This window comes from Cetorhinus maximus, chromosome 1, assembly GCF_964194155.1.
Source record: "Cetorhinus maximus chromosome 1, sCetMax3.hap1.1, whole genome shotgun sequence".
In the NCBI taxonomy this organism is placed as follows: domain Eukaryota; kingdom Metazoa; phylum Chordata; class Chondrichthyes; order Lamniformes; family Cetorhinidae; genus Cetorhinus; species Cetorhinus maximus.
Genome location: NC_135879.1, coordinates 144,371,202 through 144,391,268, shown reverse-complemented (window position 1 = coordinate 144,391,268; position 20,067 = coordinate 144,371,202). Strand labels below are relative to the sequence as shown.

Below are 20,067 nucleotides of genomic sequence, written 5' to 3'. Positions count from 1 at the left end.
TGTTAGAAGTACATAACGTGAAAGAGCCTGAAATAACTAATTCTGGCATTCACAATCTTTTTAACTTTAAAGCAGTCAAAGTAAACCCTATTACTGTCACACTCCATGTAAAGAGAAAGCCTCTAGTTATGGAGGTGGATACAGGGGCATCAGCCACAGTGATGGGTGAGCACACCTTTCAGTACCTGAGAGAAGGTACCCAACCCTTAAGTCTGGAGAGAGCTTCTGCCTAGTTGAAGACTTACACAGGAGAAGCCAATAAAGTAAAAGGCACCGCCATGGTACCTGTGAGCTATGGGCAGCAGTCAGCCCAGCTCTCAGTAATAATAGTGACTGGGGAAGGACTAAGCCTTCTGGGTTGTGATTGGCTAAAAGAAATCAAGTTAAATTGGTCTGAAATTTTTCATGTGCAGGCAGGAGGACTGTTAGAATTGTTAGAAAAAACAATAGCGCCTCTCACAACGAATTAGGAAAAATCAAAGGCTTGCAAGCCAAGATTTATGTTGATCCAGAGGCAACTCCCTGATTTTTTAAGGCAAGACCGGTATCGTAAGCCTTAAGAGAAAAAGTGGACGCTGAGTTAAACAGGTTGGAGAAACTAGGCATCATGCAGCTGGTTCAATTTTCGGAATGGGCAGCACCTATTGACCTCGTACTGAAACCGGATAAGACTGTCCATATTTGTGGCGATTATAAGCTAATAGTCAACCAGGCCGCCAAGTTGGATAAATATCCAATTCCAAGAATTGAAGACTTGTATGCAAAGCTGGCAGGAGGTCAATCCTACACTAAGTTTGATATGAGCCACACGTACCAGCAGCTCAAGTTGGATAACACATCCCGTAGATATGTCACAATAAACCCACACAAAGGCCTAGGCCTATTCCAGTACACACACCTACCTTTTGGTGTGTCCTCGGCATGTGCAATATTTCAAAGGATGATGGAGAGTTTGCTCCAGGGATCACCATGGGTTGCAGTATATCTTGATGATGTCCTCATGACTAGATCGACAGAGGCCGAGCATTTAGCAAATTTAGAGGAGGCATTAAAAAGATTTCTGCACTTTCTAAGCTACCGAGGTTACCTATCTGGGGCACTGAGTAGACGCACAAGGATTACACCCTGTGGAAGAAGAGGCTAAGGTAATAAAGGAAATGCCTCCCCCACAAATATCACCAAACTCAAATCATTTTTAGGGATGGTAAACTACTATGGGCGATTTTTACCAAACTTATTGACTGTATTGTCCCCCTTGCACATGTTGCTGAAGAAATGTCATCATTGGTCCTGGAAGACTCCACAAGAAAATACAAATATATGAATTAGGAGCAGGAGTAGGCTACTCAGCCCCTCTGCTCTGCAATTCAATAAGATCATGGCTGATCTGAATGTAATCTCAACCCCACATTCCTGCCTACCCTGATAACCTTTCACCCCCTTGTTAATCAATAATCTATCTAGCTCTGCCTTAAAAATATTCAAAGACTCTGCTTCCACCGCCTTTTGAGGAAGAGAGCTCTAAAGACTCACAACCCTCTGAGAGAAAAAGATTCTCTGTTTTAAATGAGCGACCCCTTATTTTTAAACAGTGACCCCCAGCTCTAGATTCTCCCACAAGAGGAAACATCCTCTCCACATCCAACCTGTCAAGACCCCTCAGGATCTTAAAGGTTTCAATCAAGTCGCCTCTTACTCTTCTAAATTCCAGTGGATACAAGCCTAGCCTGACCAGCCTTTCCTCATACGACAACCTGCCCATTCCTGGTATTGGTCTAGTAAACCTTCTCTGAACTGCTTCTAATGCATTTACATCTTTCTTTAAATAAGGAGACCAGTACTGTACATAGTACTCCAGATGTGGTCTCACCACCTGTACACCTGATCCTTACTTTTGTATTCAATTCCCCTCACAATAAATGATAACATTCTATCAGCTTTCCTAATCACCTTCTGTACCTGCATACTAATCTTTTGTGATTCATGCATTCTGAATCTCAGAGCTCTGCAATCTCTCACCATTTAGATAATAAGTTAATTTTTTATTCTTCCTGCCAAAATGAATGATTTCACATTTGCCCACATTATACTCCACTTGCCAGATCTTTGCCCGCTCACTTAACCCATCTACGTCACTTTATAGCCTATAGCCTCCTTACATCCTCTTTACAATTTACTTTCCTACCTATCTTTGTGTCATCAGCACATTTAGCAACCATTCCTTCAGTCCCTTCATCCAAGTCAATTATATAAATTGTAAAAACCTGAGGCCCCAGCACTGATCCCCGTGGATCCTGCCAACAAGGAAATTTATGCCAACTCTCCACTTCCTGTTAGCTAGTCAATTTTCAATTCATGCCAATATGTTACCCCCTACACCATGAACTTTTATTTTCTGCAATAACCTTTGATGTGGCACTTTAACAAATGCCTTCTGGAAATCTAAGTACAGTACATCCCCTTTATCCACAGCACATGTGACTCCTTCAAAGAACTTCAATAAATTGGTTAAACATGATTTCCCTTTTACAAAACCATGTTGACTCTGCCTGATTACCTTGAATTTTTCTACGTGCTCTGCTATAACATCTTTAATATTAGTGTCTAACATTTTCCCTGTGACAGATGTTAGGCTAACTGGCCAATAGTTTCCTGCTTTGGCGACACTCATATCACATGAATGAATAAAAAACGAAGATGCAATGTGATGGATAAATTCATGTCAAAATTCCAAATGTTAGTGAAAAAGAAAAATTGAAAAATGTAGTTATAAATGGTGGTAGATGGTTGTTAGGTAAATATGGAAGTAAGAAAATTTCTATTAAAATGTGAGAATTTGACTGAATCATTTTGCCTGGGCAATAATTTATGCTGGTCCAGAGTGTCTGATACAGAAATACAACAAACCTCAGTTGCTGAGGCACTCCTGAGGTGATTGACCTGTGGCATGTACGTCATTTCCTTCCCCCGCGCCCTTTGACCCGGGGGCGCGGTGGTGGGCCGCCGCTCTCGCGAGGTTTGGCTGCGGTCGCCGGGCAGCTCGCGGTGTCTCTATGGAGCTGGCGGCCTCAGGGATGATGATGGCGGATTTCGATGCGATCTATGAAGAAGAGGAGGACGAGGAGCGAGCGCTGGAGGAGCAGCTGCTGAAATACGCGCCGGACCCGGTGGTGGTGCGGGGATCAGGACACGTCACTGTGTAAGAACGACCGAAAAAGCAGGGAGGGAGGGAGGGGGGAGTAACCGGAGGGTAACCGGGAACCGTGGCCCGAGCTGCCGGGCTGGGTTTCAGCTCCTGTGGATGACAGCGCGTTGACACACAGCCCAGGCGGTGACAGGGACTGCCCGCTCAACACCAGGGCGGCATGACCGGCATGCCCTCCCGTCCCTCGGCAGGAAAAGTTGATGCTGATGGTAAACGCAGTCAGCAGTCTGACTACACCAGAAGTAACTCCCAGGAGAGGAGCGTTTTCCCAGCTCTGCCAGTGATGGGAAGAGTAGGTTAGCATCATTATTCACAAGGGAGAGAGGAGGTAGCAACCTGGAACCTGATGCTCAGTGTAATTCTCCTACTTATTGTAGCAGTGCGAGACAGCTAAGCAAAGATGCAGGTTCTTTATTAGATTTGAGTGGATTGTGATGTTCTGCTCTTTGTGTATTTCCTTTTCGATTTCGTCCAGTTTTGTCATGTGCATTCTTTGAGCGTTACTGCATCTTGAAGTACTGTGGTAAATGTGCATAAAAAGCTACAGCAAATAGATTTGTTAATGAATTTTACATTTCTTATAGGGTCAAGTGAGAACATGATTGGGCAGAGTTTTGATGCATGCTGTGGTCAAATAGCATGTCAGCAATTTTTTTAGTTTCATTCACGGCATCTGCTTGGGTGAAGCTGCATGATACATAGAATCTTAGAATGGTTACAACACAGAAAGAGTCGTCCCACTCGGCCACCCTTTCTACGTAGCCTGGCAGATTTGTTTACTTCAGGTGTTTATCGAACTCTTTTTGAAGGCCGTGACTGAATCTGCCTCCAACGCTCTCTCAGACATTACATTCTGGATCCTAACCAATGCTGAATAAAAAATGTTTTTCCTCATGTCGCTTTTGCTTCTTATACCATTCACATTAAATCTCTGTCTTGTGATTCTCAACCTTTCTGCTCATGGAATAATTTTTCTCTATTCTGCCAGATCCTGCTCATGATTTTGAACACGCCTAACAAATCTCCTTTCAATCTTCTCTTCTAAGGAGAATAGCCCCAGCTTCTCTGATCTACCCACATAATTGAAACCCCTTCTTTCTGGAACCATTCTCAAATCTTTCCCAGGCCCTTTTTAAAGCCATCATGTCCTTCCTAAAGTGCATTGCCCTGTATTGGATACAGTACTCTAGTTGAGGCTGAAACATTGTTTCATAAAGATTCATCATAACCACCTTGTTTTTATATGCTTGCCTCTATTTATAAAGCCTACAATCTTGAATGCCTTTTTAACCATTTCCTCAACCTACCACCTTCAATGATTTGTGCACTTATGCTCTTAGGTCTCTGTCCTGCATCCCTTTAGAATTGTACCCTTTAGTTCATATTGCCTGTCCTTGTTCCTTCTACTAAAATGTATCACTTCACACTGTTCTGCCTTAAAAGTCATCTCTGACATGTCCACCCATTCGACCAGGCCTGTCCACATCCTTGTGGGGCGGGAGGTGGGGGGTTAATTTCTCCTCTTCACCCATCTGTAAACAGATATTTTGATTTCCTTCCCCTTTTATAAACACTGCTGTATTTCCCAACCCCTCAGTTTTGGTGTGATCGAATTTTCTGTTAATAAGCCCATGTCAAACTTGAGTTAGAATGAACTCAAAGGGTTAGTTTATTTGCACACACAAACATGGGAGGAGGGTCGCAATGTTGCCTCCTTCGCATTCATACTGTAAAAGAGGGATAGAGAAAAGAAAAATTGTTTCATATGGGTCCATAGTCCAGAATCAAAGTCCAATGAGGTATTCCTTCATGGAGGTCAGCAGACTGAAAACCGATGTTGTACAATTCACTTTTCCAGTGGAGTTGACTTCACATGGTGAGATAGGCATATGGAGATGAATCAGTCTTGTAGGCGATGGTACAGAAGTTCCAGCAGAATCAGTGGAAATGGGACCAGGGGTTCAACCTGGGCAGAGCTCTTCTGTGAGGCTGCTTGTAGGATGGTAAACAGCAGACTGACTTTGCGGTTCTACAAGGCAATATTGCTGGTTCCGCAAATTAAAGCTCCATGTCACATGACTCCCACCTCTTTCAGTGTCTTTGACAAAGGGCGTGTATCCCTTGTCTGGGTCCCGAAATTGTTGAGTGTCTCAACCATTAAGAATTGAAAGGAAGGTTGTGGGGCCCTTTGTCCTAGCAGACAAGTAGACTCCAGTTGGCCAGTCTGGGTTATGAAATGCAGATGGCCTTTGTATAGCTCTCTGGAATTTTTCATTAGTGGCTGTTCAGAGATAATGAGGTGCAAGTTTCTCTGATGCTGCCAAAGTAGCTCCTTTTGTTCAGGAGTCACAGACAGCCATAGATTCAACCATTTTAAGGTCTTTGTCCAGTTTTAATTTTTTAGAGATAGCAATGAGCATATCTCTATAGAGTTTATAAAACATATACAGGGTGAGGTCTTAGATATCCTCCTTACAGTTCACAATACTTCCAAGTTTTGTCATCTGCACGTTTTAAAATTTTGCCCTGTATGCCCTGGTCTAGGTCATTAGGAAAAAGAGTGGTGCTAGTGCTGACCCCCGGGGAATTCCACTATATACTTTACCCGAGTCCAACAAACAACTGTCCTCCTCACTGTTTTCTGTCACTCAGCCAACTTCGTAACCAAATTGCTGCTGTCCCTCTTATTCTATGGGCTTCGACTGCATTGGCAAGCATGTTATGTGGCACTTTATAAAATGCCTTTTGGAAGTCCATGTGGACCATATCAACCAGATTTCCCTCATCAAGAAAACTCAATTAATTTACTTAAACTTAAAAAAAAATTGTTCTTGCATGTGCGCATTGCTGGCGAAGCCAACACTTATTACCCATCTCTAATTGTCCTTGAGAAGGTGATGGTGAGCTGCCATCTTGAACCACTGCAGTCCGTGTGGTGTTAGTACACCCACACTACTGTTAGGAAGGGGCTTTCAGGATTTTGAGCCAGTGACAGTGAAGGAACGGCAATATATTTCCAAGTCAGGATGGTTAAAACCAGATCCAGCATTGCCTCCTTCCGCATTGGGCTAGAAATGTACTGATCCAGAAAATTCTTTGGTACACACTTCAGAAACCCTTCTCCCTCTGCCCTTTACACTGTTATTTCAGTCTAAATTAGGTCCCCCATTATCACTCCTCTAATGATGGATTCTCCCATCACTTTGGCGGATGAGTGTTCATTTCACAGCTTGGGTTGGTGTTGTGTGACATGTGATGTTAAGCTAAATCTTGATTTGCAGATCTGATTTGAACTATTTCTTTTGAATTCACTGTGGAGGGGTGGGTGACAGCCCTAGCTTTCCAGCATGCCCGCAGGGACCTGACTCTATTCTTCTCGGATGCTGAGATTGCTTGGTGACAGACTTCTTCATTTGGATCTGTCCAGGATTTCTTTTCCTCATGTGTCACTACTCCCTTGTACTTTTATTTATACATGGGAGGTGGGCATCACTGGCAAGGCCAGCATTTACTGTCTTTCCCTAATAGATGATGGCGAGCCATTGCCTTGAATGTAACTGAGTGGCTTGTGAGGTCATTCAGAGGGTAGTTAAGAGTCAACCACATTGCTGTGTTTCTGGAATTACATATAGGCCAGACTGGGTATGGAATGGCCGATTTTCTTCTCTAGAGGACATGAGTGAACTGGATGGGATTTATTGACAATCCACTAGTTTTGTGGCCACTATTATTGAGATTAGCTTTTTATTCCAAATTTATTTAATTGAATTTGAATTCTCTAGCTGCCGCAGTGGGTTTGAACTCATGTCTTCAGGGCTCTGAATTAGAAGTTCAGCAATGTAACCACTATTCTACCATGCCCCTTGTACCACTCTGTAATTTCCCTGCAAATTTGTTTCTCCACATCCTTCTCACTTGTTGGTGGCTTTTAGGATGTATATACCTATTATTGCAATGGCAACTCTATTCTTTCTTAACTTTAACCAAATAGATTCTGCCCTTGGCCTGTCTGGGACTCCTTCTCCCTAATCAATACAATCACCCTTCCTCCTTTCATTTCTTGCCTATCTTTCTTGAACACCTTATGTCCAGGAATATTTAGTACCCAACCCTGGCCTTTTTTGAGTCAGGTCTCCATTTTCACCGCAACATCGTATTTCCATGTAATATTTGTGCCTGAGGCTCACCAAACTTATTTACCATGATTTGTGCATCCAAACATGCATTGTAAACCTGAATCAGGTCTTAAGTGTATTCCCTCTTAGTCTGACCCCATGTGATGCCTTACTATTTCTTACTTTGGTGCTACCTGTATCTCCCAATCTTTGTGTACCTTGTTTCTCCCTATCTACTGCCTGGTTTCCACCCCCCTGCCAAATTATTTTAAACCCTCTCCTACAGTAGCAAATCACTTAATGAAGAAATTGGTTCATGTCCTGTTGAGGTGCAGCCTGTCTGGCCCGTACAGATATCATCTCTCCCAGAATCGGCCCCAATGTCTCAGGAATCTAAAGCCCTCTCTCCAGCCAAGCATTCATCTCCACTATCCTCCTATTTCTGTACTCGCGAGAATATGTCGCTGGGTGTAATCCAGAAATTGTTACCTTTGTTGTCCTGCTTCTAAGACTATTTTCCAGCTCCCTAAAATCTGCCTGCAGGACCTCGTTCTTTCTACCAGTGCTGTTGGTACCAATGTGTGCCATAATGTCTGGTTGTTCCCCCTACCTACCCCACCAGAATAATCTGCAGCTGTGACATCCTGGGGAGGTAATGTACCATCCTGGCATCATGCCTGCAGCCTCAGAAATGCCTATCACTATTGTGTTTCAGACTCCCTCTTTATTGTTGTTTGCAAATCTCCCCATGGTCTCATCTCTCTCTACCTCTAACATCCTTCAGCTTTCCAACCCTCCAAGGTATCTGCACTCCTCCAATTCTGGCCTCTTGTGCTCCACCATCTCTGGCTGTGCTTTCAGCTGCCGAGGCCTTGAACTCTGGAATTCCACCATATTTGTCCGCCTCTTTTACCTCTCTTTCCTCCTTTAAAATGCTCTAAAAAAACCTACAGTTGAAAGTAAGTTTAAAAATAAGGGAGCTCCCATTTAAGATTGAGATGAGAATTTTTTTCTCTCTGGGGGTCATTGGTCTGTGGAGCTCTCTTCCCCAGAGAAAGTGGAGGCAGGCTCCTTGAATATTTTTAAGGCTGAGTTAGATAGATTCTTCATTGGCAAGGGATTCAAAAGTCGGGGGTAGACAGGAAAGTGGTGTTGAGGCAACAATCAGATCAGTCATGATCTTATATGTGCTAAAAATTTAAGATTATCAGTTGGGCTTGCATTGTGGCGCATTTGCGTGCACTGGAAGCTACATATGTTAATACACAGGGCCCTGTTCTTTGCAGACAGAAAGAACATGTACATATTGCACCTGTTTCAGCTGAACAAAATAAGTGACAGCCATTTGCTGACTCATTCCTCAGGGCAGTGCCTTGACCAATCAGGGTCAAACTGCCCGGTTTAAATTTCAACAATGCAGTTAACTGTCGGTCACCATCAATGGTGCATTCTCCATGGCAATGCCACTTGCCAACCAATCAGCACTCTGTTCACATACGGTATAAATTGTTGTTTTCCCCCTTGTATTAGTATTCTTGCAAGTGTCTTGAAGAGTGCAAGACAAAAAGCTTAGACATGTCTCTTTTTTTCAGCGATACTGTCCTGTACTACTAAACGACGAATTTTCAGTTCCCTGGAACCATGCAATCAGTTATTGTGTTATCGCACCTGATGAGTTTTTCGAAATTGGCACCCATTGCATGTAGTAGTAGCTCAAGAGGGAATCCATATTCAAGTTTTGAACATGTAATAAAAGCAATATTGGGCCAATATAAAGTTCACAGTGCAACTATCAAGAGGTCATCAAAAATTAACTTCCCACTGTTTCAATATTGTTTGGCACCTGAAATTGAAGACTGATTAAAGTGTGTATATGATTTCTCAGACAGTCGAGAGGTATCAAATACTTCAGATGTTGTCTTTGTGGATAGAAAGATGAGCAGAGAATATTATTGAGAGATTGAAATTTGATAAAGTTTAGATCTTTAATTATCATTGTTTGAATTGTGTAAAAAAAAATTAGAATAACTTTTGTGTCTGTTTAATAAACAATATGCCAGTAACCTTATTGAGAGTAGGTTTGGTGAAGTTAGCAAGCTCAACAGATGAATTGGTATCAGTAGCTGCCAATGGACATTAACATTCAGCTAGCTTAAACTCTTTCACGCCCTTGATTTCAGCAACTATTTTGCTTCAATAAGTCTATAAAGTCCAGTAACAAAATTACCAAAAAAGAGAATCAATGAAATTATCAGCAACATGATCATTACAAATGTTAGATGTAAAATTTGTTTATACAATGTGCATTCATGTTTTTAAGATATGAGTGGTGCACTCCAGATCCTGTGCCGGTTCTTTTGACGAGCCTCATCCATCATTCAGTTAGATCATAGCTCATCTGTCCATCTTCATAATTCTTAATACCCTTGCCTATCAAACATCTGACAATCTCAGTTTTTAAATTTTCTATTGATTTAACATCTCCTGCTTTTTTTTGAAGGGGTGGGTGGAAGAGTGTTTCAGATTTTCACGACCCGTTATGCAGCGAAATGCATTCTGACATCACTCCTGAACTGCCTAGCTCTAATTTTAAGGTTATGTCTTCCTGGATTGCCCAACCAGAGGAAATAATTTCCCTATCATCTCCTTTGATTGCCTCAGATTGGAACATTGGAACAGGAGTAAGCCATTAGCCCCTCAAGCCTGCTGTGCCATTCAGCTAGATCATGACTGATCATCTATCACAACACTACCTCCCTGCGCTATCCCCACCTTGATGTCTTTAGTATCTAGAAATATATTGATCTCTGTCTTGAACATATTCTGAGCTTTTACAGCCCTCCCAGGTAGAAAATTCCAAGGATTCACCACCCTCTGAGTGAAGAAATTCCTCCTTATCTCAGCCATAAATGGCTTGTTCCTTAATCTGAGACTCTGTTCCCTGGTTCTAGGTCCTCCAGCCAAGGGAAAAATCCTTTCCACATCCACCCTGTCCAACCCTTTAAGAATTTTCAATACGATCACTTCAAATCTTTTCAAACTCCAGAGACTACAGGCCCAGTTTTCTCCATCTCTTCTTACAGGACAATCTTGCTGTCCCAGGAATTAGTCTGGTGAACCTCCACTGCACTCCGTCTATGGCAAGTATTATCCTTCCTTAGGTAAGGAGACCAAAACTGTACGCAATACTCCACGTGCGATCTCACCAAGGTTCTATACAATTGAAGCAAGACATCTTTACTCCTGCATTCAAATCCTCTTATGATAAAGGCCAACATACCATCTGCCTTCCTAATTTAATTGCTTGGTGAACCTGCATGTTAGCTTTCAGTGACTTATGAACAAGGGCACCCAGGTCCCTTTGGACCCCAAAACTAAATGCAGTATTCCAGGTGCCGTTTAACCAAAATTTCTGTTTAGCTGTTACATAACTTTCACCCAGTTGTATTCCTGCCCTCTAGAGATTAAGGTCAACATTCCATTAGCCTTTTTAATTATATTTTGAACCTGCCCACTAGCTTTTATTAATTTTCTTTCTTGAATCCCTGGATATCTCTGCTCATCCACAGTTTATGTATCCACATATAAAGTAGCTACTCATTATTTTTGATGATGTATAGTGATTTTATAATTTGCAAGAAAAAGTCATTGTAAGATTCATTGTTACAGAATATGATGCAGTTTTAGGGTACTGATGATGAACAATGCAATTTAAATAAAAGTTAATCTTGTACATCACATTACAGGAATTGGATGGTATGCAAATTTGTAAAACTAATTTTTTAAGTGGACTCCACTGCTATTGTGAGTATCAGTGTCATCTAAAGGGATGCATGGAAATCAGCAGGCCATATAGAGCAGGAAGTCATCTATATTTCTATAAATTCTCACATTTTTCATGCTCACAGTATTGGTTTCAAAGTGTAGAGCAACTTGATGTAGATACATTAGCATGTTTTGTAAATATAAAAATACTAAATATCTAACATCAGCTGGTGACAGAACATCAATCCTAGTCTGAATCGGTCTTTATTTTTATTGATCACTTGTCAAATTTGAACGGCCTCGATCCGTCTTATAATATTGAATGGAATGTTTAAATGTCTGTTTTGACACTTGGCCACCCACTTAGGTTGGAATATTATGAAGTCCAACAGAACTTTATATTGCATGCACGTTATTTGTAATAGGACACCTGTAGTATCTGATCTCTACCCTGCATTGAAGTATAAAATGAAAAGCACTTTTACTTCTTTAAGGCTATTGGGTTTGCTTAAAAGTCTTTGAGTGTAGCAGCATTTTCTTTTTAGGATCAGCTGTTAAAACATTTCTGCTGAGCTTTGCTTTGGTCAATCCAAAACATTGTTAACGATATTGTAGTATGCTCGTGGTAATTCCATTTAATAGTAAAATTATCTTCAGTTTCAAATGCTTTTAGAATAAAACTCAAAATACATTTTTGAGTTAAGTATGATAAAGTAGAATTCTTACATGTTATGAATCCTATTTTATTGTAATGGAAAAGTTAGTTCAAGAATGGATGGGTATGAGGAGCGCTTAGTATATTGATGTAGTATGAATATTGAGGTCCTTGCAGGCTGCTGACAGGATGCTAACTAATGTATATTTCATGTAGTACCTGTATATTTAAAGAAGGACTTGCATTTATATAGTGCTTTTCATGAGCAGCAGATGTCTCAATGCACTTCACAGCTAACGAGGTACTTTTGAAATATGGTCGCTGTTGTAATGCAGGAAACAGGGCAGCTAATTTTCACACCGCAAGCCCCCACAAACAGCAATGTGATAATGACCAGCTAATCGGTTTTAGCCTGTGTTGATTGAGGGATAAATATTGGCCAGGACACCTGGGATAACTCTCCTACTCTTCTTCAAAACGTTTACCTAAGACGGCAGACAGGGCCTTGGCTTAATTTCTCTTCTGAAGGACGGCACTGGAGCGCCAGCCTTAATTTTTAATTTAATTTAAGCCTTAATGGAGTGGTGATTCGGAGGCATGATGCTATCAACTGAGCCACAGCTGGCAATTATAATTGAATTTTAATTTTATTCTTTCATGGGATGTGGGTGTCGCTGGCAAGGCCAGGGTTTGCTGCAAGGCCACCCGTATTGCCTTTGAATTCAGTGACTTGCTAGGCCATTTCAAAGAGCAGTTAAGAGTCAACCACATTGCTGTGGGTCTGGAGTCACATGTAGGCCAGACCGGGTAAGGACAGCAGATTCCCTAATTAGTGAACCAGATGGATTTTTACGACAATCGATGACAGTGTCATGTTCGCCATTACTGAGACTGGCTTTCAATTCCAGATTATTTTTAATTGAATTTAAGTTCCATTACCTTGGTGAGATTTGAACATCTGTTCTCAGGGGGTTGACTTGGGTCTATGGATTACTAGTTCAGTCACATTACCATTATGCCACCACCTCCCCTTATACAGTAATAAATCTTCTGCAACTGTTTACCATTTTATTAGTCAGATATTTTAGCTAAATTGGGCAACAACCTTAAATGTGCAGTTTCTGCACAATTCTCAGTTCATTGTCTCATTCTTGATTTAGCATTGTTAGTCCAGTTCTTTGGTGTTGGCCTATCTAATTAGCCACAGTTGTGACTGTGTTGTTTGGCTATTATTTTCCCAGTCATCAGGTGGTTAAGCTTTTGTTTTTCTTTGGTGTCATCCAGTAGGACTAACATCAAGCACATACTCTAGCCTGGAACTTCAGTGCAGCATTAAGAGTGTGCTGCATTGTCAGAGATGTCATCTTTTGAGTAAGCCGTTAAATCATGGTCCTGTCTGCCTGCTTAGGTGGACATAAAAGATTCCAAGCACTATTCAGAGAACAACAGGGAAGTTCCCCTGATGTCTTGAACGACATTTATCTGTCAACCAAAACACATTAGCTGGTCGCTTACCTCTTTTGCTGTTTGTGATCATCCGGCTGTCTGCAAATTGGCTGCTACGTTTGTCTACATGGCAGAGTGACTTATGCTTTAAGAGTAATTCATTGTCTGTAGGAACACTTTGGGATGCCTGGAAGACATGAAAGATGCCGCAGAAATGTGAGTTGAGATTCATTCTTTCTGTTTACTACATTACAACAGTGACTACCCTTCAAAAGTACTTAATTGGCTGTAAAACACTGAGATGTTTGGTGATTGTGTAAAGGGCTGCTAACCAATCTGGCTTCCTGTCTATCTGTTAAACCCAAGATAAGGTCACTGCCTGATGATTGCTATTTTGTGTGTAGGTTGTTTTATCATGTGTGTGCCCTGCTCCTCTAGTGGTAACTGAATGTTATGATCCAGCGAATGTTGAGCTCCTTGTCAGTATGTGTATGTTTAATTATTTTATGCAATCCATGCAAGTTTATCAAGTGAGAAACTACAGTTGGATATTGGAAAATAACAGTGAATATATATTAGATGGTGGACGGGAGCAACAGTCACAGGAGGAAAACTTGAACATTTTATCACCTGAACCTTGAAATGAAATTATTTTGTGTGCTCATTTTTACACATCTATTTTCACATGTTGTGACGTAAAGTCTGACCTCATGTATGTTAGATGGCATTTTCTAGCCCCAGGGGCCATTGACCCAGATGCTTCATGTGGTTCAGTACATGATCTTGATTGAAAAGTTAAATTTGTGAAATCACTGCAAGATTAATAGAGCTTAATCTACGGTGCTTTAACTGGAAAATTGTTGCCTATTATAGAAGAATTATGAAAACGATTGAATAGATATTTTACTTTCTTCTTACTGTCAAGCCGATTGATTGTAAACACGTGCTTTACTGAAGTGTTCCAAATTGTGGTTGATTCCTGGCATTTTTGTTGAAAACACTAGAAGCACAGTTTTCGTCTTTAAACATTTCTGGAACTTAACTGTCTCACCTGATTGTCATCAACCAGAAAGCAGTAATAACTGCTGGCAGAAAGCCACTATCATGAACTAGCACTGCCAAAATGGTAAGGACTATTCATACAGCAGTCCTCTACATTTTAACACATATAAAATCTGACCATTATTGGGTTGTTTTGAATCTTATTTCTTAATATTGCAAACACATCAAACACTTTTATGTTATAAAGTGGCTTCATTATGCCCCACTGGATCATTTTGGAAAGTATTTTGAAGTATGTTATAAGCGAATATTCAAGCCCTTGAAGCAAGCAACACTTCTTGCTTTTTCCCTAAGCACATTATTTATTTAACAAACTTGTTTGTTTAATTGAATTGCAAACAATAGTATTTGGCACCAGTCAATAATATTTATTTTGAATGTGAAATCACAAATGCATGCAACTTTCATTTGTGCCAGGAGTAATTCTAAAAATAAAGTACACAGAATCACTATCATGGTTGCACTTGTCATCTTGATCCTCAAGATACTGCTTTGTATGCTGTAGAGTCTGTGAAAGCAATTTCTATTGTGTGTTTGCTGGTAATGATTTGCTTTGTACTGTTGAACTTGATATTAATACTAAAGCATATGACCTAATCAATGGAATCATGATTTAATTTATTGGGTGATCATTTACAGATGGTAACTGCGAAATTACATTGTTACATAGCAATATTCTGAAAAAGAATGACCCATTTATTATTCTTTTCATGGGATGAGTGTGCCACTGGCAAGGCCAGCATTTATTGCCCATCCCATATTTCTCATGAGAAGGTGATGATGAGCAGCCTTTTTGAACTGCTGCAGTCCAACCGGTGTAAGGACACCCACAGTGCTGGTAGGTGAGAGTTCCAGGATTTTGACTTAGTGACAGTAAAGGAATGTGATACAGTTCCAAGTCATAATGGTGTGTTGCTCAGAGGGGAACTTGCAGGTGGTGGTGTTCCCATGCATCTGCTGCACTCTAACTTCTAGGTAATAGAGGCTGTGGGTTTGGAAGATGCTGTCAAAGGATGCTTGTTGAGTTGGTTCAGTACATCTTGTAGATGGCATGCACAACTGCCACTGTATGTGGTGGTAGAGGAAGTGAATGTTTAAGGTGGTGGATGGGATGCCAATCAAGCCAGCTGCTTTGTCCTGGGTGGTGTGGAGCTGCTTGTGTACTGTTGGAGCTGCACTCATCCAGGCAAGTGGAGAGTATTCCAGCACACTCCTGACTTGTGCCTCATAGATGGTGGACAGGTTTTAGGGTATCAGGAAGTGAGTTACCTGCTGTGGAATTCCCAGCCTCTGACCTGCTCTTGTAGCCACAGTATTTACATGGCTGTCCAGTTCAGTTTCTGGTCAGTGGTAACTCCTAGAATGTTGTTTGTGAGGGATTCAGTGATGACAATGCCATTGAATGTCAAAGACAGATGGTTATATTCTCTCTTGTTGGAGATGATCATTGCCTGGTACGAATGTTACTTGCTGCTTGTCAGCTCAAGCCTGAATGTTGTCCAGGCCTTGCTGTATATGGGCACAAGCTGCTTCAGTGTCTGAGGAGTCGTTGAGTGGCATTGAACGCTGTGCAGTCATCAGCGACCATCCCCATTTCTGACCTTGTAATGGTGGGAAGGTCAGCAGCATCTGAAGATGGTTAGGCCTAGGACACTCCTGCAGTGATTTCTTGGAACTGAGATGATTGACTTCCAACAACCACAACAATCTTCCTTTGTGCTAGGTATGTCATCAAGCAGTGGTGGGTTTTTCCCCCTGATTCCCCTAAGGGTTCCTTGCTGCTACACAAAAGCTGCCTTGATGTCCAAGGAAGTCACTGTCATCTTACCTCGTGAATTGAGCTCTTCTTTCCAAGTTTGGACCAAGGCTGTAATGAGATCAGGAGCTGAGTGGTCCTGGCAGAACCCAAACTGAACATCGGTGAGCAGGTTATTGCTGTGTAAGTGCAGTTTGATAGCACTGTTGATGACCCCTTCCATCACTTTACTGATGATCAAGAGTAGACTGATGGGGTGGTAATTGGCCGAATTGGATTTATCCTGTTTTTGTGGTCAAGACATAACCTGGGCAATTTTCCACATTGCTGCGCAGGTGCCAATGTTGTAGCTGTACTGGAACAGCTTGGCTAGGGGTACAGCTAGTTCTGGAGCACAGGTCTTCAGTACTACTCCCAGGATGTTGTCAGGGCCCATAGCCTTTGCTGTATTCAGTGCCTTCAGCTTTTTTTTGATATCACATGAAGTGAATTGATTTGGCTGAAGACTGGCATCTGTAAAACTGGGGACCTAAGAAAGAGGCCAATATGGATCATCCACTAAGCACTTCTGGCTGAAACTGGCTGCCAATGTTTCAGCTTTGTCTTTTGTATTAATGTTCTGAGCTCTTCGTCATTGAGGATGGGGATGTTTGCAAAGCCTTGTGCTCTAGTTAGTTATTTAATTGTCCACCACCATTTGCGACTGGACGTTGCAGGACTGCAAAGCTTTGATTTGACCTGTTGGTTGTGGGATCGCTTAGCTCTGTCTATCGCATGCTGCTTCTGCTGTTTAGCATGCATGTAGTCCTGTATTGTAGCTTCACCAGTTTGCTATATCATTTTTGGGTATTCCTGGTGGTGCCTCTGGCATGCCGTCCTGCACTCTTCATTGAACCAGGTTGATTCCTTGACTTGATGTTAATGGTAGAGTGGGGGATATGCAAGACCATGAGATTTCAGATTCTCCTGCTACTGATACCTCTCAGTGCCTCATGGGTGCCCAACTATGTTACTGACGAGTACAGGTACAATGATTTTTATCCACTGCAAAATTAATCCTTACCCTGGTGAACAAATATGATTGTTGTAATGGATAATGACGCTGACCTTGCAAGAATTTAAAAGTATGGAACAAGAAGAGGCCCATTGACCATCCTTTCACACAGTATAGATTTACTGTGTCATGAGCTCTCCCACTCTTTTAATCCCCTAAAAGACAATATTGTGTAAAAACCACAATTCCCCAATCAGCAAAAATCTGACACAAGTGTTAAGCTGGCTAATCAATTACTAATGAATGCTAATTTTCAAGGGTATTTAAATATTTTAAAGAAATTGTTTGAACTTTTTGTTTCCACTTTTGAGATCACACAGGGTGTGCAATTTTGGATGCCCTATCTTCAACTGTACATAGATATGTTGGAAAACACTAAGAGAAGAATGGCCAGGATGATTCTGAGCCTTGGGCCTTTAACCAATAAGCACTCAGGAACTAAATATTTAATTGAAAGAAAAGAAGATTGAGAGAAGATGTGATTTAGGGCTTTAAAAGTGCTAAGAGGACTGGGTGACTTAGACTTGAATCAAGCAAAAAAGTAATTGGCACAAAGTTAAAAGTGACAAACTTCAACTGAAATTAGAGATTAGAATTCTGCCCTCACTCACACCCCCTGCCCCAGCTCATGGATGTATGGAAGAAATTCCAAGAAAAGCAGCTGATGTTGAATTGATTAACTGATCCAAAAAGAAAGCTGGGTAAGTATTTTGCTTAGAATGCTATTGAAAGCTATTGGGAGACGCATGACCTGGGACATTTAAAATTCTTCATGGAATATTATTTGTTCTCATATAGCAGCAGGTCATGGCTGAATAATGGACATAAAAGGCGAGATGAGGATTGTATTATCAGTATGTAATTTGCAGAAAAGCACTTCTTCTAGTGACCCAAACAGTTTTGTTTACAATCTGGTTTTACTTGGTGGATGTCACTTTAAATCCAATCACACAGTTGTACTAAACTTAACTTGAAATAAATGTTTCAAGTCTTGTTTGGTTGCCTGTAAGACCTGAGAGAACAGACAACCCTTGTATTTGAAACCCTTGGTACCATTCTAGTAAATGTCTACACCCTCTCCAAGGCCTGACATATTTTCTAAGGTGCGAAGCCCAGAATATACACAATAATCCAGCTAAGGAGTGAATTAGAAAGGTTCAGTAAGACTTCCTTACTTTTATACTCTATGCCTTTAAGCCTGTGATCTGTGTTTTTTAAAGAACTTCCATTTAAATAGTGCCCTTTATGACCCAAAGCACTTTACAGCCAATGAAATACTTTTGAAGTGTAGATAGATAGGTTAAGTGAGTGGGAAAAGGTCTGGCAAATGGAGTATAATGTGGGCAAATGTGAAATTGTCCATTTTGGCAGGAAGATAAAAGAGGAGCATATTATTTAAATAGTGAGAGATTGCTGAGCTCTGAGGTGCAGAGGGATCTGGGTGTCCTAGTGCATGAATCACAAAAGGCTAGTATGCAGGTACAGCAAGTAATTAGAAAAGCTAATAAAATGTTATCATTTATTGCGAGGGGAATTGAATACAAAAGTAGAGAGGTTTTGCTTCAGTTGTACAGGGCACTAGTGAGACCACATTTGGAGTACTGTGTACAGTTTTGGTCACCTTATTTAAGGAAGGATGTAAATGTATTGGAAGCAGTTCAGAGAAGGTTTACCAGACTAATACCTGGAATGGGTGGGTTGTTTTATGAGGAAAGGTTGGACAGATTAGGCTTGTATCCACTGGAAGAGGCGACTTGACTGAAACATATAAGATCCTGAGGGGCCTTGACAGGTTGGATGTGGAGAAGATGTTTTGTCTTTTGGGAGAATCTAGAACTAGGGGGCACTGTTTAAAAATAAGGGGTCGCCCATTTAAAACAGAGATGAGGCAAATTTTTTTCACTGAGGGTCGTGAGTCTTTGGAGCTCTCTTCCTGAAAAGGCGGTGGAAGCAGAGTCTTTGAATATTTTTAAGGCAGAGATGGATAGATTCTTGGTAAGCAAGGGGGTGATAGGTTATCGGGGGTAGGTGGGATACAGATTTCAGGTTACTATCAGATTAGCCATGATCTTATTGAATGGCGGAGCAAGCTCGAGAGGCTGAGTGGCCTACTCCTGCTCCTTGTTCATATGTCATAATGGAGGGAAAAGCAGCATCCATTCTGCATGCAGCAAACCCTCACAGACAGCAGTGAGATAATGACAGCCAAATCAGTTTGTCCTGCTGCCTTCAAAGATTTGTGTATATGAATGCTCAAGTCTCTGTTCCAATATCCCCTTTAGATGTCGGAAGATGACTTGTGCCATGTGGTGTGGTAAAATGTATTTTTTTTGACAATGAACACTTGGCCTTTTAATACAGTAACTAAAAAGTGCTGTGTTAGCATTTAATCTAATTTAATTTGTATTCCCTCTGATCACATATTGTTCCTTTTGAAATTGGGCAGAGTTTGAAACTACCAAATACCTTGTTCATTCATCTGTGAGAAGTGGTGCTTCTCATCAAACATATAACAAGTTTTATAGGTTGTAAAGTCATGTTTGTCAAAGGAATAGTGCTGGTGAGAGTTGTGAAAAAGTCTGATTACCAGTTCATCCTCTCAACTGGAGTGCTGGAAGTAGTCATACAAAAGACAGTATGCTTGAAATAGTACGCTTGCTTTATGGGCTGGTTGTCTGCTGTCAGCACTATTATTTGTACATATATGGGAAAAGGGAGAAATTATATTGTGCTGAGAATTGAGAATAAAACCTATAGCTCATGCACAAGGCATTTTTAAACCCAGCAAGCTCACTTTTTTTCAAAAAGGAATGAAGTTAATTTGTAATTTTTAGTAATCCGCCTAACATGCTGGGTTTCCTTTGTAAAAGAGGAAGCTTTAGAGTGCTGCAAGTGTAAGAGTTGTTAGGCAATCCTCTAGGCTCTGATTAAAGTAATCAAACTTGCTCAAGAAACTTATCTGCAACCAGTTTTTCTGATGGTATAACATTTGCATTTGAAAGCAAACCA

The 20,067-nt window shown here is 41.1% G+C and overlaps 1 protein-coding gene across 1 annotated transcript in view; it reads left to right on the top strand.

Moving 5' to 3' along the window:
* Positions 1–2,991: 2,991 nt before the first annotated feature.
* Positions 2,992–20,067, top strand: part of LOC144684276 (cysteine-rich hydrophobic domain-containing protein 2) — a 75,802-nt gene continuing 58,726 nt past the window's right edge. The window contains exon 1 of the mRNA XM_078547910.1: positions 2,992–3,199. Within this exon, the coding sequence (XP_078404036.1) occupies positions 3,054–3,199 (146 nt within the window). The 5' untranslated portion in view covers positions 2,992–3,053. The remainder of the gene's footprint in view (positions 3,200–20,067) is intronic.